The sequence below is a fragment of the Balaenoptera borealis genome (genome assembly GCF_965194805.1).
Source record: "Balaenoptera borealis genome assembly, chromosome: 20".
NCBI lineage: Eukaryota > Metazoa > Chordata > Mammalia > Artiodactyla > Balaenopteridae > Balaenoptera > Balaenoptera borealis.
The window spans coordinates 54,007,556-54,034,109 of NC_138879.1; the positions used below are offsets into that span (position 1 = coordinate 54,007,556).

The 26,554-nt window shown below is 41.3% G+C and overlaps 1 protein-coding gene across 6 annotated transcripts in view; it reads right to left on the reverse strand.

Moving 5' to 3' along the window:
• STX8 (syntaxin 8) overlaps positions 1-26,554 on the reverse strand; it is a 252,938-nt gene that overhangs the window by 80,425 nt on the left and 145,959 nt on the right. The window contains exon 8 of one of the 6 annotated variants that reach the window (XM_082372921.1): positions 17,443-17,796. The exons of the other annotated variants lie outside the window; for them this stretch is intronic. Coding sequence (XP_082229047.1) covers positions 17,750-17,796 — 47 coding nt within the window. The 3' untranslated portion in view covers positions 17,443-17,749. Of the gene's footprint in view, positions 1-17,442; positions 17,797-26,554 lie in introns of those variants that run through there. 6 annotated transcript variants of the gene reach the window in all.

Genomic DNA, 26,554 nt, shown 5'->3' on the forward strand with positions numbered 1-26,554 from the left:
TCAATGCTACCTAATTAAAAAATGAATGTTCACTCGGGTTCCCTTAACATATAAAAAAAATTTTTTTTTTTTTTTTTTTTTTTCAGGAGAAGTTAAACGTACATGAGCAACAAATGATGAGGCCCAACACAAGAACTGATTAGTGCCACAACGAAATAACTTACACAATGTAAAAATAACAACTAAAAGTAAAGTTAGCCTACTTGTTCATGCCCGGGGATTTGTGCCGCACAGCTACAGGGCTAGGGCTCTCCCTTGCACTTCTGTGTAGGTTTCACCTTTAAGCAAAGGGTGTGTTTCCCACTTGACTGGGTGGATGGTGAAGCAGGGGTCTGGATGACGAGGAGGTTCCAGGTAAAATGTGAAGTCAGTCTGTCTTCGATACCAAACTTCTTCCTTTCTGTACTCTGTTCCCACCATCTGGTCCTCCTCCGCCTAGCACCCAGGCACCCTGAGACCCCAACGCTGCCACCCCTGGCCTGCCAAGGTCTGTAGTGTCCCACCGCATCCAGGCCTGCCCGCTCCACCCACCCTCCCCCACCCAGGGTGCAAAATTATTTCTCCATCAAAGTGCTGATTTCCCTAAAATGGATAACTTCTGGTGATTTTTTTAAAAAACTCAAATTATGTTATTCTGAAAGGTGAGCAACGAACTCTTTGATCTCCCCTCCCCGCCGCCATCATGTCCAGCCCTTGAACCTGATAATACTCGTCGTCTGTGGACTTAAATCACTGGCCATAAGTCAGCAGCCAGGGAGCCAAGTCTGGTCTGCAGTTATGCTTTGACCTGGGCAGAGGTTTTAAAATTGGCAAATTTCACATAAAATCAGTTTCTCTTTTTTCTTTAAAAAAAAAAAAAAAAAAAGGAGAGAGAGAGAAGGTGGCAGCTGACCTGGGCACCCAGGGACCATAGTTCCAGAGGCAGCAAGTTGCAGGGGCTGAAGGGCAAGCACGCTGTCCAGATGGGCACATGTGCTCCAGCACGTGGCAGTACCTGTCACTCCCAACTGTTACATAATCTGGACTGCAGCTCTCAGTTTCTTCACCTGTCTGGAGTTTGGATTTGTGACACGTGGCCTCCACGGCATTCTAAATGATGGCACAACTAATGAAAGGATTTCACGGAAAGTGAGAGGTAAGATTTTGAGGTCCGTCTTTCCTAGTTTCTGCTACAGACCTGGCCATCTGCAATACCTCATCTAAACATCCATATTTTTTACATTTATAATTGATTCAGGGAATCTACAAACAACTGCTGGTTCCTCCACTACTAAAACCAAGAAAAGGAATCACAGTCAGGAAGTGGATTCCAAAGGGGTGCACGGGAGGCTTTCCAAACAGGGGATCTCTCTTCTTGGCCTTTCAATACCACTCTTTCCTATGCCTCATCTCTCATCTCTTAAATCTCCTTTCTTTCGCCTCTCCTTTTACCCTGCCCTCCCCATCTCTCTCTCTCTCTCTCTCTCACCTTGACTCGAGCCTGCATTGCCGCAGGAGCACACATCTTCCCGCAGTCTGCCCATCCATCCCACTGAACTTCCATCTCAGCACTGAACCTCAACCTCAGCACTCTGGTATGTCATGGAAAATGAAGAACTTATGAGAAGCACCACGGGAAGAAAAGGTTTAGCAAGCAACGAACACAAACCACTAACACTAGCTGCACTTGGTTGCTGCTCTTTACAAAACTCAAAAACTTTATCACACACTCACTGGGGGGCCTTCTAGCTGATGCGGGTCTAAGGGTGGATTTCACATGCCTCCAAATCCAGGATTTTAGGAAAAAGAAAACAAACTCTGAAACCAGGAGGCCAGGAAGTAAACAGGCTCCCTGGAGCTTCTAAACTTGCTGACTGGCAATAGTGACACCACAGGAACGACCTAAGTTGGACCCAATGTTCTGTCCTTGCCAGTTTCATGACTGACAAGGAGGAATGTCCTCAGAAAGAAATACCTCTCCCCGTGAGCAGCTTCAAAAGATAAATGTGCGTGCTTGTTATCACTGGTGGATTGGTTTTTTGGTTTGGTTGCTCTATTCTTTCCTTCTTTCTTTTTTGTTTTTTCTTTTTTTTTATTACTTTCTATTTTTAATAATTTTTTAATTTTTAATTTTAATAACTTTATTTTATTTTTTCTTTCTTTTTTTTCCCTCCCGTTTCTTCTGAGCCATGTGGCTGACAGGGTTGTGGTGCTCCGGCCAGGTGTCAGGCCTGAGCCTCTGAGGTGGGAGAGCCAAGTTCAGGACATTGGTCCACCAGAGACCTCCCACCCCACATAATATCAAACGGTGAAAAGTCTCCCAGAGATATCCATCTCAACACTAAGACCCAGCTCCACTCAATGACCAGCAAGCTCCAGTGCTGGACACCCCATGCCAAACAACTAGCAAGACAGGAACACAACCTCACCCATTAGCAGAGAGGCTGCCTAAAATCATACTAAGTTCACAGACACTCCAAAACACACCACCGGATGCGGTCCTGCCCACCAGAAAGACAAGATCCAGCCTCATCCAACAGAACACAGGCACCAGTCCCCTTCACCAGGAAGCCTACACAACCCACTGAACCAACCTTACCCACTGAGGGCAGACACCAAAAACAACGGGAACTACGAACCTGCAGCCTGCGAAAAGGAGACCCCAAACACAGTAAGTTAAGCAAAATGAGAAGACAGAGAAACACACAGCAGATGAAGGAACAAGGTAAAAACCCACCAGACCAAACAAATGAAGAGGAAATAGGCAGTCTACCTGAAAAAGAATTCAGAGTAATGATAGTAAAGATGATCAAAAATCTTGGAAATAGAATGGAGAAAATACAAGAAATGTTTAACAAGGATCTAGAAGAGCTAAAGAGTACACAAACAATGATGAACAACACAGTAAATGAAATTAAAAATTCTCTAGAAGGAATCAACAGCAGAATAACTGAGGCACAAGAACGGATAAGTGACCAGGAAGATAAAATAGTGTAAATAACTACTGCAGAGCAGAATAAAGAAAAAAGAATGAAAAGAATTGAGGACAGTCTCAAAGACCTCTGGGACAACATTAAACGCACCAACATTCGAATTATAAGGGCCCCAGAAGAAGAAGAGAAAAAAAAAAGGACTGAGAAAATATTTGAAGAAATTATAGTTGAAAACTTCCCTAATTTGGGAAAGGAAATAGTCAATCAAGTGCAGGAAGTGCATAGAGTCCCATACAGGATAAATCCAAGGAGAAACACGTCAAGACACGTATTAATCAAACTATCAAAAATTAAATACAAAGAAAAAATATTAAAAGCAGCAAGGGAAAAGCAACAAATAACACACAAGGGAATCCTCATAAGGTTAACAGCTGATCTTTCAGCATAAACTCTACAAGCCAGAAGGGAGTGGCAGGACATATTTAAAGTGATGATAGGGAAAAACCTACAACCAAGATTACTCTACCCAGCAAGGATCTCACTCAGATTCAATGGAGAAATTAAAACCTTTACAGACAAGCAAAAGCTAAGAGAATTCAGCAGCACCAAACCAGCTTTACAACTAATGCTAAAGGAACTTCTCTAGGCAGGAAACACAAGAGAAGGAAAAGACCTACAATAACAAACCCAAAACAATTAAGAAAATGGGGGCTTCCCTGGTGGCGCAGTGGTTGGGAGTCCGCCTGCCAATGCAGGGGACACGGGTTCGTGCCCCGGTCCAGGAGGATCCCACATGCCGCGGAGCGACTAGGCCCGTGAGCCACAACTACTGAGCCTGCACATCTGGAGCCTGTGCTCCACAACGGGAGAGGCCGCGACAGTGAGAGGCCCACGCACCGCGATGAAGAGTGGCCCCCACTCGCCGCAACTGGAGAAAGCCCTCGCACAGAAACGAAGACCAAACACAGCCAAAAATAAATAAATAAACAAACAAATAAATAAATAAATTTTTTAAAAAAAGAAGAAAATGGTAACAGGAACATACATATCAATAATTACCTTATATGTAAATGGATCAAATGCTCCAACCAAAAGACAAAGACTGGCTGAATGGATACAAAAACAAGACCCATATATATGCTGCCTACAAGAGACCCACTTCAGACCTAGGGACACATACAGACTGAAAGTGAGGGGATGGAAAAAGATATTCCATGCAAATGGAAATCAAAAGAAAGCTGGAGTAGCAATTCTCATATCAGACAAAATAGACTTTAAAATAAAGACTATTATAAGAGACAAAGAAGGACACTACATAATGATCACGGGATCAATCCAAGAAGAAGATATAACAATTGTAAATATTTATGCACCCAACATGGGAGCACCTCAACACATAAGGCAAATGCTAACAGCCATAAAAGGGGAAATCAACAGTTACACAATAATAATAGGGGACTTTAACACCCAACTTTCCCCAATGGACAGATCATCCAAAATGAAAATAACTAAGGAAACACAAGCTTTAAATGACACATTAAACAAGATGGACTTAATTGATATTTATAGGACATTCCATCCAAAAACAACAGAATACACTTTCTTCTCAAGTGCTCACGGAACATTCTCCAGGACAGATCATATCTTGGGTCACAAATCAAGCCATGGTAAATTTACGAAATTGAAATCGTATCAAGTATCTTTTCTGACCACAACGCTATGAGACTAGATATCAATTACTGGAAAAATAACCTGTAAAAAATACAAACACATGGAGGCTAAACAATACACTACTAAATAACCAAGAGATCACTGAAGAAATCAAAGAGGAAATCAAAATATACCTAGAAACAAGTGACAATGAAATCACAATGACCCAAAACCTATGGAATGCAGCAAAAGCAGTTTTAAGAGGGAAGTTTATAGCAATACAATCCAACCTAAGAAACAAGAAACATCTCAAATAAACAACCTAACCTTACACCTAAAGCAATTAGAGAAAGAAGAACAAAAAAACCCCCAAAGTTAGCAGAGGAAAGAAATCATAAAGATCAGATCAGAAAGAAATGAAAAAGAAATGAAGGAAATGATAGCAAAGATCAACAACTAAAAGCCGGTTCTTTGAGAAGATAAACAAAATTGATAAACCATTAGCCAGACTCATCAAGAAAAAAAGGGAGAAGACTCAAATCAATAGAATTAGAAATGAAAAAGGAGAAGTAACAACTGACACTGCAGAAATACAAAGGATAATGAGAGATTACTCCAAGCAACTCTATGCCAATAAAATGGACCACCTAGAAGAAATAGACAAATTCTTAGAAAAGCACAACCTTTGAGACTGAACCAGGAAGAAATAGAAAACATAAACAGACCAATCACAAGCACTGAAATTGAAACTGTGATTAAAAATCTTCCAAGAAACAAAAGCTCAGGACCAGATGGCTTCACAGGTGAATTCTACCAAACATTCAGAGAAGAGCTAACACCTATCCTTCTCAAACTCTTCCAAAATATGGCAGAGGGAGGAACCTCCCAAACTCATTCTACAAGGCCACCATCACCCTGATACCAAAACCACACAAAGATGTCACAAAAAAAGAAAACTACAGGCCAATATCACTGAGGAACACAGATGCAAAATCCTCAACAAAATACTAGCAAACAGAATCCAACAGCACATTAAAAGGATCATACACCATGATCAAGTGGGGTTTATCCCAGGAACGCAAGGATTCTTCAACATATGCAAATCAATCAATGTGATAAACCATATTAACAAATTGAAGGAGAAAAACCACATGATCATCTCAATAGATGCAGAAAAAGCTTTCAACAAAATTCAACACCCATTTATGATAAAAACTCTCCAGAAAGCGGGCATAGAGGGAACTTACCTCAACATAATAAAGGCCACATATGACAAACCCACAGCCAACATTGTTCTTAATGGTGAAAAACTGAAACCATTTCTACTAAGATCAGGAAGAAGACAAGGTTGCCCACTCTCACTATTATTCAACACAGTTTTGGAAGTTTTAGCCACAGCAATTAGAGATGAAAAAGAAATAAAAAGAATCCAAATCAGAAAAGAAGTAAAACTGTCACTGTTTGCAGATGATATGATACTATACATAGAGAATCCTAAAGATGCTACCAGAAAACTACTAGAGCTAATCAATGAATTTGGTAAAGTAGCAGGATACAAAATTAATGCACAGAAATCTCTTGCATTCCTATACACTAATGATGAAAAAGCTGAAAGAGAAATTAAGGAAACACTCCCACTAACCATTGCAACAAAGAGAAAAAAATACCTAGGAATAAACTTACCTAAAGAGACAAAAGACCTGTATGCAGAAAACTATAAGACACTGATGAAAGAAATTAAAGATGATACAAACAGATAGAGAGATATACCATGTTCTTGGATTGGAAGAATCAACATTGTGAAAATAACTATACTACCCAAATCAATTTACAGATTCAACGCAATCCCTATCAAACTACCAATGGCATTTTTCACAGAAATAGAAAAAATTTTTCACAATTTGTATGGAAACACAAAAGACCCCGAATAGCCAAAGCAATCTTGAGAAAGAAAAACGTAGCTGGAGGAATCAGGCTCCCTGACTTCAGACTATACTACAAAGCTACAGTAATCAAGACAGTATGGTACTGGCACAAAATCAGAAATATAGATCAATGGAACAGGATAGAAAGCAGAGAGATAAACCCACACACATATGGTCATCTTATCTTTGATAAAGGAGGCAAGAATATACAATGGAGAAAAGACAGCCTCTTCAATAAGTGGTGCTGGGAAAACTGGACAGATACATGTAAAAGAATGAAATTAGAACACTCCCTAACACCATACACAAAAATAAACTCAAAATGGATTAAAGACTTAAATGTAAGGCCAGACAGACACTATAAAACTCTTAGAGGAAAACATAGGCAGAACACTCTATGACATACATCACAGCAAGATCCTTTCTGACCCACCCTCCTAGAGAAAGGGAAATAAAAACAAAAATAAACAAATGGGACCAAATGAAACTTAAAAGCTTTTGCACAGCAAAGGAAACCATAAACAAAATGAAAAGACAACCCTCAGAATGGGAGAAAGTATTTGCAAACGAAGCAACTGGCAAAGGGTTAATCTGCAAAATATACAAGCAGCTCAATATCAAATAAACAAACAACCCAATCCAAAAAAGGACAGAAGACCTAAATAGACATTTCTCCAAAGAAGATATACAGATTGCCAACAAACATATGAAAGGACGCCCAACATCACTAATTATTAGAGAAATGCAAATCAAAACTACAATGAGGTGTCACCTCATACCAGTCAGAATAGCCAGCATCAAAAAGTCTACAAACAGTAATGCTGGAGAGGGTGTGGAGAAAAGGGAACCCTCTTGCACTGTTGGTGGGAATGTAAATTGAGTCAGCCACTATGGAGAACAGTATGGAGGTTCCTTAAACTAAAAACAGAACTCCCATATGATCCAGCAATCCCACTACTGGGCATATACCCTGAGAAAACCATAACTCAAAAAGAGTCATGTACCAAAATGTTCATTGCAGCTCTATTTACAATAGCCAGGACATGGAAGCAACCTAAGTGTCCATCGACAGATGAATGGATAAAGAAGATGTGGCACATATATACAGTGGAATATTACTCAGCCATAAAAAGAAACGAAATTGAGTTATTTGTAGTGAGGTGGATGGACCTAGAGACTGTCATACAGAGTGATGTAAGTCAGAAAGAGAAAAATACCGTATGCTAACACATATATATGGAATCTAAAAAAGAAAAAAAAAAGGTTCTGAAGAACCTAGGGCAGGACAGGAATAAAGACACAGATGTAGAGAATGGACATGAGGACATGCGGAGGGGGAAGGGTAAGCTGGGACGAAGTGAGAGAGTGGCATGGCCATATATACACTGCCAAATGTAAAATAGATAGCTAGTAGGAAGCAGCCGCATAGCACAGGGAGATCAGCTCGGTGCTTTGTGTCCACCTAGAGGGGTGGGATAGGGAGGGTGAGAGGGGGAATCAAGAGGGAGGAGATATGGGGATATATGTATATGTACAGCTGATTCACTTTGCTATACAGCAGAAACTAACACACTGCTGTAAAGCAATTATACTCCAATAAAGATGTTAAAAAAAAAAAAAAGTTAAATGTGCCCCAACTTACCTTAGTTTACTTTAATAACCTACTGTCATTCTATATAAAAGCAGGAAACCCTCAGCCTTGCCAAATTGCCTGTGCTGCTTGAAACCATATGATTCCAGAGAAATTACTCCTTATCTTTAATGGTTTTCTTTTTTAAAAAAAAAATTGTGGTAAAATAAAATTTACCATTTTAACATGTATATTCGTTGGCATTAATTACATTCACTATGTTCTAACCACCACTGCTACTATCTTCTTCCAGAACATTTTCATCACCCCAGAAGTTAACCTCAAACCCATCAAGCAATCTCTCCCGCTTCCTCCCAAATCCTGAACCCCTGGCAACCACTAATGTGTAGTTTGTCTCTATGTATTTGCCTGTTCTAGACATTTCACATAAATGCTCTTCAGGGTCTGGCTTCTTTCCCTTAACGTAATGTTTCCAGGTTCATCCACAGTGTAGTATGTGTCAGTACTTCATTCCTGTTTCTGGTTGAATGCTATTCCATTGTTCGGTGTGTGGGGGACCTTTTGCAAAATGGATAATGGTGGCTGGGCAGCCTGTGGCTGCAAGCTACTAAACTTAAGGACCTATGTGACAGGTGGCATTTCGTTTTAACCGCTCTAGACATCAAAACTGACCAGAAACTAACACAACACTGTTAATCAACTATCTATACTTCAATAAAAAAAAAAATACAGAAAATCCTCATCCACATGACCTCAGTTCCCCTTCAAATAAATCCCATTCGAAGTCCATCACTGTGCTACTTGCTGGGAATCAGAATTGAAAGATACAGTCAAAAGAGCTCAGGAAGCTCAAGGTCTAGTGAGAAGATAAACATCCAAACAACTTCACCACAGCGTGATGACTTTCAGGATGGGAAGCTAAACTGTGATGTTTCAAGTTCACCAAGTATTCCAGCTGAGGAAGCACATAAGCTTAATATGCAGGTAGGCGATGCTTCAGTTTTGCTTCTTACCTCCCTGATGGCCTGGGTTCTTCAGAGAAAAGCCACGATGAGACCAGTGTTGCTTTCCTGCGTAGCTGGCGCCTCACGATCCTGTATGTGCAGCACCTACCATGTTCGCCTAACGCACCATCTTGCTTACACTAAGATGCCTTCATCTTTCAAGATCTTCCTATGATTTCGTACTTGATTGGAAAGAGCTTACTAGTGGCACACCCAGACATTTCACCAGGTTTTCATCCCCTCCTTAGACAACATATTACAATGTGAACTAAGACACTAATCCAGGGGAAACGTCACTGTTTATATTTTCCCTGTTTTCCCCCATCCCAACCTTTTATTTTGAAAGATTTAAAACCTACAGAAAAGTAGGAAAAAAACACCCCTGATTATCCCGATAACATCCTTAGGGGCTGGGTGTACTTTGATCCAGAATCCAGTGAAAACCACAGACATTTGGTTGTCACGTCTCTTCAGTCCCCTTTAATCTACAACAGTCCTCCCATCTTTTTCTTTCTTCACTGACACTTTCAAAGGGCCCAGGACGTTGTCTCATAGACTGTCCATCAATCGGAACTAGTCTGATCGTTTCTCTCGATTAGATCTGGAGGTGATGATGTGTCGCTTCATGTTTGGAGCTCTACAATGCGAGGTTGTCACTCATGCTGGTGATGCTGAGTGTGATCACTTTGTTCAAGTTTCTTCCCTCCTTTGTAATTAGTAATTTGATAATTTGAGACTGTGAGTATCCCACTTCCCACAACCTTCTACCCAACAGTTCAGTATCCACTGATGATTCTGAAAAATTATACTGGTGGTTGCAAAATGATGATTTTATAATTTTTATCACTCTTCCACATTTATTGGCAAGATGACCGTCTCCCTCAGCCTCACCTCTGCCTTTACTTCACTACTGATGTGGACTCATAAATGCATTTTTAAAAATTCAGTGTTTATTACCATCATCATTATTTTTATTGCTTCAATTGCCCCAAATTTGACCAAGAATCCCTTCAAGCCAGCACCTGTGTTCTTTTGCTATGCCTGCATCATTGTTTGCATGCTTGACTTCTGACACAAGAAGTTCTGACCTTGCCTTATAATTTCTCTGCCCCAGACCTGGAATTAGTTGTTTCTGCAAGGAACCTTGGTTCTCTTTCGTGGTGAAGAGTATTTAGAACGTAAGATCTGCGTCCTAACTGTGCTCAAATACTGGAGTATCATTGCTTCCAGGCTCTTTCAGCGGTTAAAGGTAAGATATTATTTTTTAATCATAAATCTACAATGATACTTCTAATTCAGATCTAACACCATAAAGTTTTTTCTCACTTTTCCCATTTGCTATCTGTTTCTCCTTGGTTCCTAAGACCACCAAATATGTTTATTCACTTACCCTCTCCTACTTATTAACACACGCAGTAGATTCAGAATTTCTCTACCAGTACCATTCCCGACAACAAACCTGCTTAGTACTGTTTGAGATTTCTGCAGTTCATTATCTTGGGAATATATACAACCAAAGGTATGCACAAAAAAAGTCTTAAAAGTTACTCAAATTCTTTCTTACTGAATAAACTATTATTTCAATTCACAGATTTCTGTTTACTATTTATAAGCTTATCCCTCAAGTTGTAACAGAACCTACAAACCTAAAGAACTCAACATTAGAGAAAATTATTGCATCAAAATGATTCATGACAAATATTCAAATAATTCTAGAAAGGTTTATAATAATAATAAACAGGAATCTCTGCCCTCCCCATTTGAAAATGACTTGCTCACACTATAATCTCTCAATTCCATCTATTTTAGATACATTGTCATTTCCTCTTTCATTATGGGGGATTTAGCTCTTTTACGCTCTACCTCTTCCTTCTCCCGTCTTCCTTATAGTTAGATCTTAACAACTAACTAATAACTAATGTCTACATTATCTTGGCTATCTACATAATCAGTAATGTGTTATAATTATGTTTCCTCATTTGTGTTACTTTTCGTTTTCCTGGAGGTAATAATTGCCTTTCTTTTTTCATTGTTTAGATTTCCTCCTACTAAATCTCATTCTCTCCAGCAGCCTCTCAGTGCAGTTTTTCTGCAGGAAAACATATCATTCTATTTTCTCCCCTAACTTCCAGCTCTATTCGGGAATGGTGGTTCTCTCAATCAGCTGCACAATTGATATCCTGGGTCTTCCCACTGCTATCATCCAGGGAATTCTCTTTCCTTCGCTCCCTCATTTCTGGCATCACAGATCTCTTTTCTAGAGTTACTTTCTCATTTAGGGAAAGTACATCTACTAGGAGCTTCCTGCAATACTCCACTACCCTCCACTACTTGAATGGGTCTTTTTTCATCTATTAAGCTGGGTACATAATGAACTCTTTCAATATGGTCACTCCTGTCCCTCAGTTCTAGAGAAATTTCTTGCATTGTTTCCTTTGAAAATTTCCTTGGTCCTGTTTTTCTCACCATGACATTCCTACTATTTGGATCTTGAACCAATTCTCTAATTTTTATATCCTCCCTTGTCTTTTGGTTCTAATTTCTGGAAGATTTCTTCAACTTTACCTTCCAAACTTTAAAACTGCAGGGGTGCCCAGTGGTCCTTTCTATTTGTCACTTTTTTCACAGGCGACTTCTCATAGTTCTTTCTTTCCCAAAAAGATAGGAGATAATTGAAGGCCAGAAGTCAATCTAATTATCAAATACTAAGTCCAACTGTTGCACATTTGTTCACATCTGTAATTATTTACTGCGAAGGTGGTAAGTCCATTGGCCAGTCAGTGGAAACGGCATCATTTCTTCCAGTGGTTCAAGGTGACAACGGCCCTGTTTCTTCTGTTAGTGACAAATTATATGTTTTGGGTTTTCTAAAGCTCATATTGCCTGGGATAAACAGCTCTAACCAAACAGTCCTTTAGAGTACGTACAAACCTTTCCCAGTTCAACAGGTTCATGAGGAACCTAATAATTCTGAAAGAAACAGCAAAGGCTGGGATAACATCTCAGATGATTTCCAGTGAAATATATATAGAACATCTCAATGGTCCCCCTGTGAAGAGCTATGTACCAGGTACTACCTGCCATCTCCCAGCTCCACATCTGTCCTTCTCTGCTCTGGCATCCTGGGGCTTGGAGTCTGCACACTGCTTTTCCCAGGCTCCCTCGCCAGCTAGCTCCCTGTTACCGTCTGCCAGGAGAAGGTCCTGGTAGGAGTTCAGAAGGCCAGATGAAGGATGAAGCAGTTCTTCCTCCTCTCTTTCCCCATCTGCTTCTCGCAGGGTCTCTGCAAGTGTCCACAGTCCCTCAGTGATCCCGGCTGCAGCCACAACTGCCTCTCTTTGGCTGTCCCAGAACCAGCAAGGCAGGCCTCCTCTGGTCTGGGGGCATCTCCATGTGGTCGAAGCACCAGCCCAGGGGGGCCCTCCGAGGCAGCTCCAGCACTGGCTGAGTGGCGGTCCCAGGAGCGCAGCAGTGACTACGCCCCTGGGCTCTGGAACACACTTCCTTCCCTCAGGTCTATGGGTGGTAGCTGCTTCACACAACTACTCATGTCTGGATTACTCTGCCCTCCCCTTTTTATTCTCTCGATCCTTCCAACAGTATTGTAACAAGTCGGTTGTTCTCCTTTTCCCACTCCCTTTACATATAAAATTATATCGTAATCATAGTCTTCACTTTGTAAAACGCTTAGAAATACATTTATTTACTACTGATAGGCTAAAGGGGCTTTTGTTCTGAAAAATGGGCCCAAGGTATAGCATTTTACACCACTGGCACATTCTGACTACTAAACTGACTGCAGCCATCCCATGCCACCAAAAATATCAATGCAAGACACGGCTTAAGAAGTACTTAAGAAGCAGTCCCGGATCACATTTTTTAAAAAAGAAAGAAAAGCAGAGTTGAAAAACAGGCAAAAGAGATGTAAATGTGGATCACAAAGGGAAGAACCATATTTTGGAAAGACTGGGAGTTTAGCCTTTCTTTCTAAGCAACAGAAAGTATAAAACAAGTCCAGTGTCACGGGAAGATGTGCCTGCTGGCTACCTAAAATGAAAAGCACACCCCCTACAGGGACTATTAGAGGCTTCATTATCTCTAAACAAAATGGAAATCGGACTAGTGAAATGGATTAAAAGGGACCTCTGATTCATCATGGGTATAAATATGCTAAAAAGAGTAGATGTTACTGAAGTTATACAAAAAGTATAGTGTCAGAAAGCTGATAACAGGAATAGAGAAGTCTCTGCAAATCAAATATTCCAAGCATGAAACTCTCCTTCCAGGTTTCAGAAATAAACTGCCAATATTTTGGATGTAGGAATATATCAGTGATCAGTTAACTGTGCTTTACTAGTATTACTAAGCATGGCAAGAACAAGATATAGCAACCATAATGCTTAATTCACTTATATTTATTTTTGAGATGCCCTCTAGTTTTTGAAGCCATCTTTGTTCCTATTTCTGTTTTGCTTGGGCAAATCTATATAGATGTAATTAAGATTCTGTTACCACATCACACGAAAAGTGGTTGTATGGAACAATACTGCACATTATTTTACAAAGATGCCAAGGAATTTTATTCTAACTTTGCCATAATTTACTGGGAAGGGGTACACCAAGTACTTACTCATCTTTTAAATAGAAAAAACATTTTTCTACTGTGGTAAATACACATAACATAAAATTTACCACCTTAACTAATTTTAAGTGTTCAGTTCAGTGGCATTAAATATTAATTCACATTATTGTGCTGCTACCACCACTGTATTCATTCATTTTTAAAAGTGGCCCTTTTCGTACTTCCCTGGTGGTTCAGTGGTTAAGACTCTGCGCTTCCACTGAAGGGGTATGCGTTCCATCCCTGGTTGGAGAAGTTCCACGTGCCACTTGTTGTGTGGCAAAAAAAAAGAAAAAAGTGACCCTTTTCAATTTTATTTCCATTTCTCTGTGGATTTACAGGTAAGAAGTTATACCAGACAAATGCCAACACAATGACAAAGAATCTTAGCTCCATATTTGCAAAAAATTTTTTAAAAATAAGACTTTTCAGAAATCCAAGTCATTTTGAAAGGAGCGATCGCTTGGAGGGCCAAAAGAGAAAGAAGGGCTCTATCACCATAAATCAACTTGTGGAAGAATGGGGTGGGGGGGAGGCGGGGGGAGCCATTCAGCAGACACGTGCCCTCCCGAGGCCACCGAGGTGCATCCTGCTGGCTGCCGTCGGCTCGGAGCAGCAAAACGGGAGATACAGGAGAGCCTTCGGTACTGGGCATGCGCAGAGGTCCGTGTCATGGACCACTGATGCCCAAGTCCAATACAGAGATCATTTTGCTGCTAATCCGGAGAAATTGATCTCAGTGTTCACACTCTTGGACAGAGAAAACCCAACAGTGATTTCAGATGAGTCCCAAATCAATTTTTCTTAGGAATTTAATGCTGGTTCAGGGACTGAAAAGTGTCATGACTGCTTGGCTCTGAGATAGATAGAAAAGGTGAGCCGAAAAATAAAAACCATGCGGCTGATGAGGTCCTCTTGGAGCCGATGAATGGATCCCCAGGCTGATAAAAACTTTCATGAATGCAACAAGTTCTTTAAAAAATGTCAGGGCTCTGGACCGGAAGCACTGCCCTGCAACTGAGCAGCTTTTCACATCGGCACCACCGTGAAGCGTGCTGTTAAGGTGAGAAGTACAGGCAGGGACTCACCTGTGGACAGATCGGCAGATGGGGCTGACAGAGCTGCTTTGCACACTGAGAAATGGCTGCAGCCAGGTATTAATTATTATGATTTCCCAAGGTATGACAACTCCTTTAATTTTGCTAGTTTCTATTCAACTTTATTTACCAGTGGTTATTGTTTCTCAGAAGCGTGCTCACTGGGCATCACAGCTGATGTCGAAGTAAAACGATCTCATTCTCTGAGCACACACCAGTAACCGGCCTGGGCTAGGGCGCCTCTTCAACAGAGTAGCAAGCACTAGAAGCTCAGGAAGGCCAGCTGATATCTGAATTTCCATTTTGATAATACACAGAGAGAAGATAATCCACTTGTGAACCACTGTGACTTTAAAAAACCCTAAAACCAGCTACGTGTCCATTTACTCCATTTTATAGTTACAATTTTTGATGGGCAAGAGGCATGAAAACCTGTACCCAAAATTTAAATTGTAGGGATGTTTTCCAAAAAATACAGCTCACTTAAAAAAAAAAATTAACTAATTAACTAAAAATAGCCCTAGAGCTGTAACACCAACTTGAGATAAAAGTGCGAGGCACCTCTACCAACTACTTATGAACAAAGAACCCAGGAGTTACGCTCAATAACCGCATTTCTTTATTTTCCTAAACACACACATACTAAAACCCAACAAACGTTCTCTATATCTTCCATTAAAAATTTTCTCTATCTTCCTTGTTTCTGTTCTAACACATCTGTTAAAATTTTTTTCAATCAAACAGGAATACATAACATTGAAGGTCAAGGTTCCTGTTCAGGTAGGATTTAACTCTGCAAGTATCTAACCTGGTGCCAACCACCCTGTATGAAATGAGATCAACAAAGTTCTGGCCTAGACCCCTGACTCATATTTGGGGTGTGTGTATGTGCGTGTGTGTGTGTACGTGTGTGTGCAGGGTAGAAGGAAGTGTCTAATTCTCTTCAAAGGGGTATGAAAAGAGGATAACAGAGTTGGATGGAACCTCAAAGACCATCTAGTCTAAGCCATTAACTTTTTTCCCCCTGCCTTTCCATACTGACCTCATGAAGATGTGGATGAATTTATTAGCTAAAAGGAAAATGCCCAACTTCTTTTGAGGAAGTCCAATTATAACTGGATTACAGTCCAATTATAAACCCTTGTAATGTTGACCATAAACTAATTGGACTCCAATTAGTTTATGGTCAACATTACCAAGCCATTGATTTCACATGTAAAAAAGATATCAAGCGACTTCCCAATTTGGGTAATTTCGGTCACAACTAGAATCCAATTCTCTATTTCATTTCAATTTACAAATACAATCAAATCAATGTACGAATGAGAAGCACTGGAGTATAATGGTGAACTCCTGAAAACTCAGGCTGGGGTGGCAAAATACCTTCAGTAGGCATTGGGGCTCTTGCTCGCTTAAACAGTAGACACACAACAGAGGTGAAGTATACTTTGAGTAAGTAAAACATGCTCTGCCCCAAGCCCACTGATAGGCCTTCTTAAACCTAGCCAATATTTGCTGGTCCCATAGAGCTGGCTGAAAGCAGATGAATTCAGTGGCGAACAAATATTACCAGAAAACACGCACAAACACATAACAGGAGGAGTGGTATCGGCCAAGGCTGCTCGGCCTAATTATTACTCCGTAACAACAGAAGCTGCTCTTGGAAATCACACCTTATCTTTCCAAACCACACCGAGCAAAGACAATAATCAAAAAATGATTCTACTCTGTGATCATTTCTGACCCCTTGATGATAGCAGAAGTCACTGCCTCGTAACGGATTAGAAAAAGTGTGGCGGCCTCAGAGGCGGTCATGGTGACAGCTCTGAGGCTGTCAGCCCTTATCAATCACTTTCCATTAAATAAAGCTTTTCCAATTTGGTGCATCTCTCAAAGGCTTCATTTTGCCTGGATTAAGCCAAAGCATCAACACTTGAACCTCCTGCTCCTATTCTCACTCCCCAAATAAAGGCTGTTAGCAGAAAGCCAGGCTTTTCCGCGGTAGGAACGCAAAACCAAAGCAGACAACAGTGATGTGGTCACATATAAAAGACATCTGACCACATACATGTCACACCTGCATTATACAAATGCCACGAGCACCCACAGGGTCCAGGAGGGGGGTATTCAGAAGTGCCAAGAGAAGGGCAGGTCTGCGAGTTGTACATTTTAGGCTCCTAAAATGAATATCGAGCAATTCCAATATATTCATCAGAGCGCCCCAGTACTTGCTTGGATTTTAGAAGCAGGTCTCCCAAGAATTTTATGCTCTATGGTTTCACTACCTGGTATCTATTATCTCCGTGATGGAGAAAAGTCATTTCTCTAAAATCTATAGCAGATATGTCTTGGGAGGGAAACAGTTTTAAATCAACTGAAAAGAGCATGTTTACAAAATAAGGGAGCCCTGAAGAGAGGGACTCATCTTATTTATCTTGGTAATACTGGTAGCCAGGTAGACGTTAGCTGCATTCAGACACCAAATTCACGAGACGGGAGCAACGGCTTAAATAAATATGATCAGCGTTACAATCACACACATTTTTCTGTACCCAATAAACAGACTTCTTCATTATTATTTTTAATGGCTACATAAGTGTGACAAGAGCCTGAGACAGAGTGGTGAGAACACAAAGTGATGAACGGGGAAGAGAGATATTTACTTCAGAGTTATTCTCAAACAGGCCTAGGGACTGACCAGAGAGAGGTGAAAGAGAGGCCCCAAAGTGTAGGACATGGCCACCTGTTTTATTTGGCCCACATGGAATTTTTAACAAGGTTCATTTATTGTCAACACTAAAATATTGGGAGATTTCACTTAAAAGATCCAGATTTCGGGCTTCCCATAAAAAAATAAACACAGAGATGATCTGGTGTTGCATTCCCACTCGGCAAAGCTCTGCTCTTTCCTCTCTCGTTTGCCACTGGAGAGAATCACAGGGGCCCGCTTCATTCATGAAGGTTTCCTGTCTGGCGGGATGAAGGAAGTTTTGAGCCTGAAGAAATGGGAAGCAATGGGAAGAGGGAGCTTACGTGGGGCTAAAGATAACGAGCCTATGAAGAGCATACACAAATTGAGAGCATGTTGGGGGCAGCCAAGAGAAACTGAGTGGTAGTGGAAGACGACACAGACCTTGCGGCTCAGGTGAAGTTGGGGGTCTGAGATGCAGAGCTGTGAGTTGCCCATGAAACCATCCAAGCGTCGACAGAGTAGGTTAAGGAAGAAGTACCGCCCCCCCCCCCACCAAAAAAAGAGCAAAGGACTAAGCCCTGAGTATGTCTCCCATAGAAGATGGAAGAGGAAAAAAAGAAAGACAAAGGGGGACGGGATTAGCCCCTTGGCTCTCCATGAGCTGGTCCCATCCTGCCTGAATAGCTGCTCTAGGGAATATCACAATAGAGTGAGTCACGCAAAGTTTTGGTTTCCCGGTGCATATGAGTTATGTTTACCCTATACTGTAATCTATTAAGTGTGCAATAGCATTATGTCTACAAAAACAACGTACATACCTTAATTAAAAAAACACTCTATTTAAAAAAAATGCTAACCATCATCTGACAACGCAGGGTTGCCATGGACCTTCACTTTGTATAAAAACAAACAAACCAAAAAAACACCCACATCATCTGTGACGTACAATAAGAGCAAAGCGCAATGAAATGATGTATGCCTGTACACTGAAAGGCTTAACGCTGCTCCCACCCTGGGTCTAAATAAGTCTACTTGGGAAATACATCTGTAATAGATAATGTGCTTTGTTTTGTTTTTTCCCTGGATGTCCAGATCCAACGCCTCCATTCTGAAGGAATGCCCATCATGTGAAGTCTAACACAGCCAGATTCTTCCTCCGCCCAGCCTTGGCAGCCAGGCCTGGCCAGCTCGGCACTCTTCTACTGACCCAGAGAGGCAGAGACGGTCAGAGGCAGAGGCGTCACTAGGCAGCTCTGGCGGTGGCATCCCTACCTCGCTCTCCCTGCCGAGGGATGGCAACTCTGCCCCCGGCCCTCCAGCTCCCTGTCACTGCTCTGGGCCTCTAACAATCTTCCACTCAGGAGCCCGCTGCTATAAGAAGGAGACCGTTGATATAAGATGGCCAGAGCTGGTCTCTGATTCTGACCCTGGAAGCATCCTAACCAATACCCAGAAGTCCTAAATATGGAAAAAAGCTTTATGCGTCTAATACAGCAAAATGTGGAAATAATCTAAAAGCCCCCAAACAAGAGTATTTAAGTAAATGATGGTACATCTATTTGATGGGATGGTACTAATGGTATTAAAAGAAAAATAGGTTTATAATAAGACATTAGCTATAATTGAAAAGAATCTGAAAAAGAATATATATGCATATGTGTATATATCTATATATGAATCACTTTGCTGTACACCTGAAACACTGTAAATCAACTGTTCTTCAATTTAAAAAGTTTAAAAAATACATAATAAAACATTAAAAAGAACGGTTAAAAATATACGATTATCATAATCTTGTCAAAATACTATGTATAGAAAAAATGACTAGAAGTACCAAAATATTAAGGGACTTCCCTGGTGGCGCAGTGGTTAAGAATCCGCCTGCCAATGCAGGGGACACGGGTTCGAGTCCTGGTCCTGGAAGATCTCACATGCTGCAGAGCAACTAAGCCCGTGTGCCACAACTGCTGAAGCCCACGCGCCTAGAACCCATGCTCTCCAACAAGAGAAGCCCCCACTCGCTGCAACTAGAGAAAGCCAGTGCACAGCAACGAAGACCCAATGCAGCCAAAAATAAATAATTTTTTTAAAAAGTTTATTTAAAAAAAAAAGTACCAAAATATTAATAGTAAAAGTATATTTTCCTTAAAATTTTAATTAATTCTCAAATTACAAAGTAATACAGTCTTATCATAAAAACTTCTAAAGCTATGTAAAGAAAACATCAACAAGCTCGCATCACCCAGCTGCAAGCCTGGCCCCCGTGCACATCTCTGAAGTAACCGATGTCACCTGCACCTGCTCCTCCACACCTGTTGTCACGCTCTAATCAACACGTCTACACAGCACCTATGTGGATCCTTCTGTCTTTCCCTGTTTCCCTTTCTCCCTCCCTTTCTCCTTTAAATGGCATCACAGTGTACACATCCTGCTTATTTTGGTTTGTCACTTGACCGGACCCAGAAGAAGCTTCTCCTACTCATCCTTCAGACGTCTGCTCCTGTGTCGTGTCCTCCTGGAAACCTCTGGGCCCCTAGGCTGATTGAGAGCCTTTTCTGCCTGCGCTACTGCAGTCATCAGTGATTTACAGTGTGTGTCCCCCTCCAACGCCCCAAGTTCCCCGAGGGCAGGAACTGTGTGCCCCAGGTACCTTTCAGCTCCAGTACTGAGCCCGGTGCCTGGCACACAGAGTAAATGTGCGTGATTGTAACGTTGATCATATTTATATAAGCCGTTGCTCCCACCTCGTGAATTTGGTGTCTGAATGCAGCTAATATCTACCTGGCTTCCAGTATTACCAAGATAAATGAGTCCCTCTCTTTAGGGCTCCCTTATTTTGTAAACATGCTCTTTTCAGTTGATTTGAAACTGTTTCCCTCCCAAGACATACCTGCTATAGATTTTAGAGAAATGACTTTTCTCCATCACAGAGATAATAGATACCAGGTAGTGAAACCATAGAGCATAAAATTCTTGGGAGACCTGCTTCTAAAATCCAAGCCCAGTAACTGTGCTGGCGTGGAGGGAGAAAAGAATGAATGAATGAATGGGAAAGGCAGCAGTAAGGTTAAGGATCAGAGGGCTTTGGAGGCAGATACGCATTAGTGAAGGACCGGGCGTTTCTCCAGAGACCGAATGAAAGGTGACACGGGGGTACAGAGTCAGGCACACACGTAGGTAAAGAATAAGGGGGCTGAGGAATTCAACCAGCTTATCTCAACGAAGAAGGGTAAGAGTGGGCTTCCCTGGTGGCGCAGTGGTTGAGAATCCGCCTGCCAATGCAGGGGACACGGGTTCGAGCCCTGGTCTGGGAAGATCCCACATGCCGCGGAGCAACTGGGCCCGTGAGCCACACCTACTGAGCCTGCGCGTCTGAAGCCTGTGCTCCGCAACAAGAGAGGCCGCGATAGTGAGAGGCCCGCGCACCGCGATGAAGAGTGGCCCCCACTTGCCACAACTAGAGAAAGCCCTCACACAGAAATGAAGACCCAGCACAGCCAAAAATAAATAAATAAATAAATAAAATACTTAAAAAAAAAATAGAGAGCATTTAAAAAAAAAAAAAAAGAAGGGTAAGAGAAAGAAGGAAGGAAACAATAGCTAAGAATATTCTTGATAAACAGTAAGATAAATAAAAGAACTCGCAGAGTTATTCTCTTGCTCCAGATTAATTGTGTTTGTGGTAAGGTTTTGAAAACAATTCCTTGAGAGATTAAGTTGTCTCTAAGGTCGGTTAAATAAGCTAGACAACTTGGAATTCAGTTTCTTACCTATTTTGTGTTCAGTTCAAAACAGCTAACATAAGAAAAAGTGGTTTTGTGCAATACAAAAGTAAGGCAGCCTCACCATCATCCCGCATATGCACTAGAGGTGGCTTTGACTAATTTCATGACTGGTAATGGCTTCAGCCACAAGATTATAAATTTCAGTTTATTTGAAAAAAAAAAAAAAATCGACTCCACTTCTGATTCAATCAGGGTGCAAACCTCCTAGCTCCGTAATATTCCTGCATAACTTACTCAAATCATCACTATTCTCCTTAAAGACCTTTTCTAAGCTGGCTTCAAAGAGAGGTAAGAGCCTCTGAGTCTTGTTTATTAAGGTGGCTCTCGAAGACCAATTTAAAGCCACATTTTAACATCGGCTGGCATTTACTGAGGACTCACTAGCACAGCACAGTCACGATACCACCCAGATTGTTCTCATGCAGTCTGCAGAATAGCCATGGTATGGCCATTTTGAGCCACAGAGAGGGCAAGCAGCTCTCCAAGTCACCCAGGGTGTAAGTGGCTGAGCCCAGATTGTGACCCCCCCCCCTTTGCCTGGCTCCACGCCCATGCTGCGCCGTCCTTTCTCAACCACTGAACTCTTCCACTTCCTTAAGACGACCCCATTCCAAGGAGTGAAAGGCAAATCCAATGGTTCCAGATAGAGAGCGTGTCAAGGCAACGTCGGTTGGGCTGATTTCTAACAACGTCACGGAGACGCTGCTAAAACCACAGTCACTGTGCTTCGACAACATTCCGTAATAGTCAATATACTGAGAAGCAGCCCTGCCCCTCAACCCGAGTCATTCAGAGCCCTTAGTCTGGCCTTTCACAATCGGCTGCGTCCCTCAGACTCAGACGAGGCTCTATTTTGAATTCTAATGAGGACGAGGCACAATGAATATTTAAACTGCAATTACAAAGATCCTGCTTTTATGTGGATGTCCTTAACACAAATAACAGATCTGAAAGTACATATTGGTGCCAATGGAAAATATCAGTCTAGTTTGCGTTTAGAAGCTGGAGAGAGACAATAATACTGTTTTCTACTTGATGCTATTATTGGGGTGGGGGCAGGAGAAGAAAAGGGAGGAAAAACCACCCAAAGATCCCAGTAAAAAATTTTTAAAGCCCAGGCTTCCGAGTGAAAGGTTCACAAAGAGGTGCTTGAATCCTTTGTTAACAACTGAACAAACAAATTCATCATCGGGCCGTTCTGTGTGGCCCCCTTGCAATTGGGTCTGTCCTTTTAACGAGAAATTTCCTCACTGGGAAAGCATCTATGACTGATATATCAGATGGGCGAGGACGATATGGTGGCGGAAGGAAAACAAAAGACCATTTCACGGTTCACAGCCTATTTTTGCACTCCCTTAAGTAAAACGATGATGTGCTGCTGCTATTCTCAGCTTGCTCAAGTTCTCTTAGTTAAACAGTCATGGAGTTAACAGTAACCGAGTTACCCTGAGTGAGTTGCTTAATTCCCACCCCCCAAATAGTTAAAACATACCCTGCTTGCAGTATCATGTACTATGTGTATGTGTTTACATATCCATGATCAACCTGGCCTTGCACTAGGGAAGAGCAAGTGATTAACTCTTTGCTATGTCATGAGACTCTTGGACCAAGCCTTTGCCCCCAGACCGTAATTTAACTTCCATGGCGTTTGGACATCCTTACGTAAACGTTAGCATTTATGGAAAGGGAATATGGTTTATTTTTTTCTTATCTGTCCTCTGGTTGAGTTTCTCTCCCGCTGGTACCAAATATGTCCACTGAGACTTGAATTTCAGTTACCTTTTATTTCTAGAAATTCTGTTTGATCCCGTTTCAAATTTTCTGTGTTGTTCTTTAGAGTTCCTATTCTCTGAAGATACTTTCAAACTTGTCATGTCGTTCTTTAAGTATAATCATAATTGATTTTATAATCTACACCTGGTAATTCTAACACTGCAAGTCTACGCAGACTGGTTTCTGGGGTCTGTTGCTGATCCTTGCTCATGTCGTGTGGTGTCCCAACATGCTAGGTTATCTTTGAGTGTGTGCTGGTCATTGCCTTGAAAATTTTATTTTTGGTTGATTCCTAGAGACCAAGGACAATCTTGCTCTCCTCCAGAGAGGTATTTCATTATTTCTGCCAGGTACCTTGAGCTACCACAGGTAAATACAGCTACCCAGGATACAAATGCACAGGAGAGCCTTTCTGTGACCACAACTTGTCAGGAATGATAGTTTTTCCTTTCTTTTTCTTCTTTTAATCTGTTCAGTGCCAAGGCTGCCTTCTCCACAATCCCCAAGGACAATTTAGTTCTGGTTCACTTTTATCCCAAGGGTATAGCTCTTTGGGGCCCCATTTTAATGGGAAAAGGGTCTCCTATTACACTTCCCAACTAGGGTGGGCCCAGGACCTTACCTTCCAACTCCACTTGCCTACCCCTCTCAGGCTGCGGAAGCCCCTGACTCCTGCCTGCAAGTGGGCTTTATTAGATTAAAAAAAAGAAACTACTAGAAAGTACCTAAGAGTTTAAAGGCTGAAAGCAAAACAAAAGGTCAGGTCAGTATTGTAGTTACCCCACGAAATTTAAAACTGAATTACAATTTGATTCAGCAATTCCGTTTCTGGGTATGTACACAAAAAAGCAGGGACTGGAACTGATATTGTACACCCATGTGCATAGCAGCATAATTCACAACAGCCCAAAGGTGGAAACAACCCAAGAATCCACTGCCAGATAAATGGATAAACAAAACGTGGCATAAACATAGCAATGGAATATTATTCAGCCTCAAAAAGGAAGGAAATTCCTGACACATGGTACAACGAAGAGGAATATTGAAGACATTACGCTAAGTGAAATAAGCCAGATACAAAAGGACAAATACTGTATGGTCCCACTTATATGAGGCACCCAGAGTAGTCATATTTGTAGAGACAGGAAGCAGAGTGGTGGCTGACAGGGGCTGCTGGGCGAGGAACGGGGAATTAGTGTTTAATGGGTGCAGACTTGCAGTTTCGGAAGATGAAAAAGTTCTGGAGATAGATGGATGGTGGTGGTAAACGCACAACAATGTAAATGTATTTAACACCACTGAACTGCATGCTTAAAAAGAGTTACAATGGTAAAGTTTATGTTAGGTATACTTTACCAAAATAAAAACACATTTTTTTTTTTTTTTTTTTAAAAGGTCAGGCTAATGTTGCTAAGGGCTGCTAGACCTAATCAGTAAATTGCACAATATACCCTGTGTTCCAAGGCTTAATGCTGATCAGGGGAAGACTTAGAAGTTAATTGCTGGGGGTCATGAATACAAGTCTAACCTCCCTAGACCTTTGGAGCCACATGCTGAACCTCCATCAATATGCAAAACTAGCACTGCTTGTCGACAAACATACATAATTGCAAAGGTCCCTTGAACAAATACAAATGCAAAACATTTTTCTTTAACGTTATCAGGCACCAGAAATGATATAAGGATAGTTATGTGGTGTTGCTATACTATCAAAAGAACTGCTAAATAAATATTAGGGGAAAAATTGAAGGGATAAGACAAAGAATTCTCTCTGAAGTATTCCCGTTGAAAAAAATTGGAGAAATTTCTTCTTTCAGCATCTGTTGTACTGTTGTACCTCCCCCTTCTGAATCGCTACATATAATTCTAATACAGATAATACATATACTTATAAGTAAATATAAAGGGGGCATGAGATCAATTCACACTTAACACATTTTAAGATACCAATACATGTTTAAAAAACATGCATTTTGGGCTTCCCTGGTGGTGCAGTGGTTGAGAGTCCACCTGCCAATGCAGGGGACATGGGTTCGAGCCCTGGTCTGGGAGGATCCCACATGCCGCGGAACAACTGGGCCCATGAGCCACAACTACTGAGCCTGCGCGTCTGGAGCCTGTGCTCCGCAACAGGAGAGGCTGCGATAGTGAGAGGCCCGCGCACCGCGATGAAGAGTGGTCCACGCTTGCTGCAACTAGAGAGAGCCCTTGCACAGAAACGAAGACCCAACACAGCCAAAAATAAATTAATTAATTAATTAATTAAAAAAAAAAAACATGCATTTTAGTAATTCTGGGCATCTCTAAATTTCTCCTGTTTTCAAACAAAAATTAAACAGCTCAGCTCAGAAGATTTTATGGACATTTATGGCTATAAAGAGCAACACCAGGTAAAACTACAAAATAAAAAACTGGCAACAGTAGAAGCAATATTCTTCATTATGACATCATGAATGGCATGTGGTGAGGGCCTCTGTGTTGCAAATACAAAATCTTACTTGCTTAGTGCATGATTGCTTAGTGCATCAAAAAGACCTCAGGAAAGTTGTCTCTTAATTGGAAGATTCTTCCTACTTTCAACATATAAAGATAATGGCTAATACTTGCTCACTGCTTATTATGTGCCAAGAACTGTTCTAAGTGCTGTATATCCCTATCTATCTATCTACATACCTACCTACCTCTATATCATCTATATCTTTACCTACATTAACTCATTTATTCCTTACAACAACCCTCTCAGGTATGTACATTATTCCCATTTCAGAGATGGGAAAATCGAGGCAAAGGGGAGTGGGTTTTCCCAAGGTCACACAGCCAGTGAATAGTAGAGTTGGGATTTGAGCCCAGGCTCTGGGGCCCAAGCTCTTAACTATCACGCTCTAGCGCCTCTCTGCATAAAATATGGAAATTCAGGGACGACAGCGAGTGTTGGACACTTTACATATTTTATACAATTTCATTTTGATAAACAGGTCATTTTTTTTTTTTTTTTTTTTTTTTTTTTTTTTTTTTTACAGCCGAGGAAACTAAAGTTCAGAAAGATTAAGTTTATGTAAGAATAGAAGATAATAACAGATGGAGGTGGGAGTGAACCCATCTATCTCTGTCGCCAAAGTTTCAGGATCTGGTGCAAAGAACAACATCCCTATGGTCAGAAGTTATGAGAAGGCTGGTAAAGCAAAATCAAGGAGGCTTTGCTTTGCGCAGGAAGTAGAAAGAAGCACATGCCTACAGGCGCAGAAGCACAGAATGGCTTGGTATCTGGTGGATGAGACCTGCCAGGTTACGGGGAGCAGACAGGTCATAAAAGGGCAGCAGGTGGGGGCCTCCAAGTTCCACTTCCTCTGAGATTCCAGAGTCCATATTTGCCCGGTCCTCCATCACCGTGTTGTTCTAGATTTCTGTTTAACCACACACACAGGCAAGGAAGGTAACACTTCTCAAAGCTGTGCATCCCAGATGACCCTCGCATAGAGATCCTTGTTCTAAAACTGGATAGAT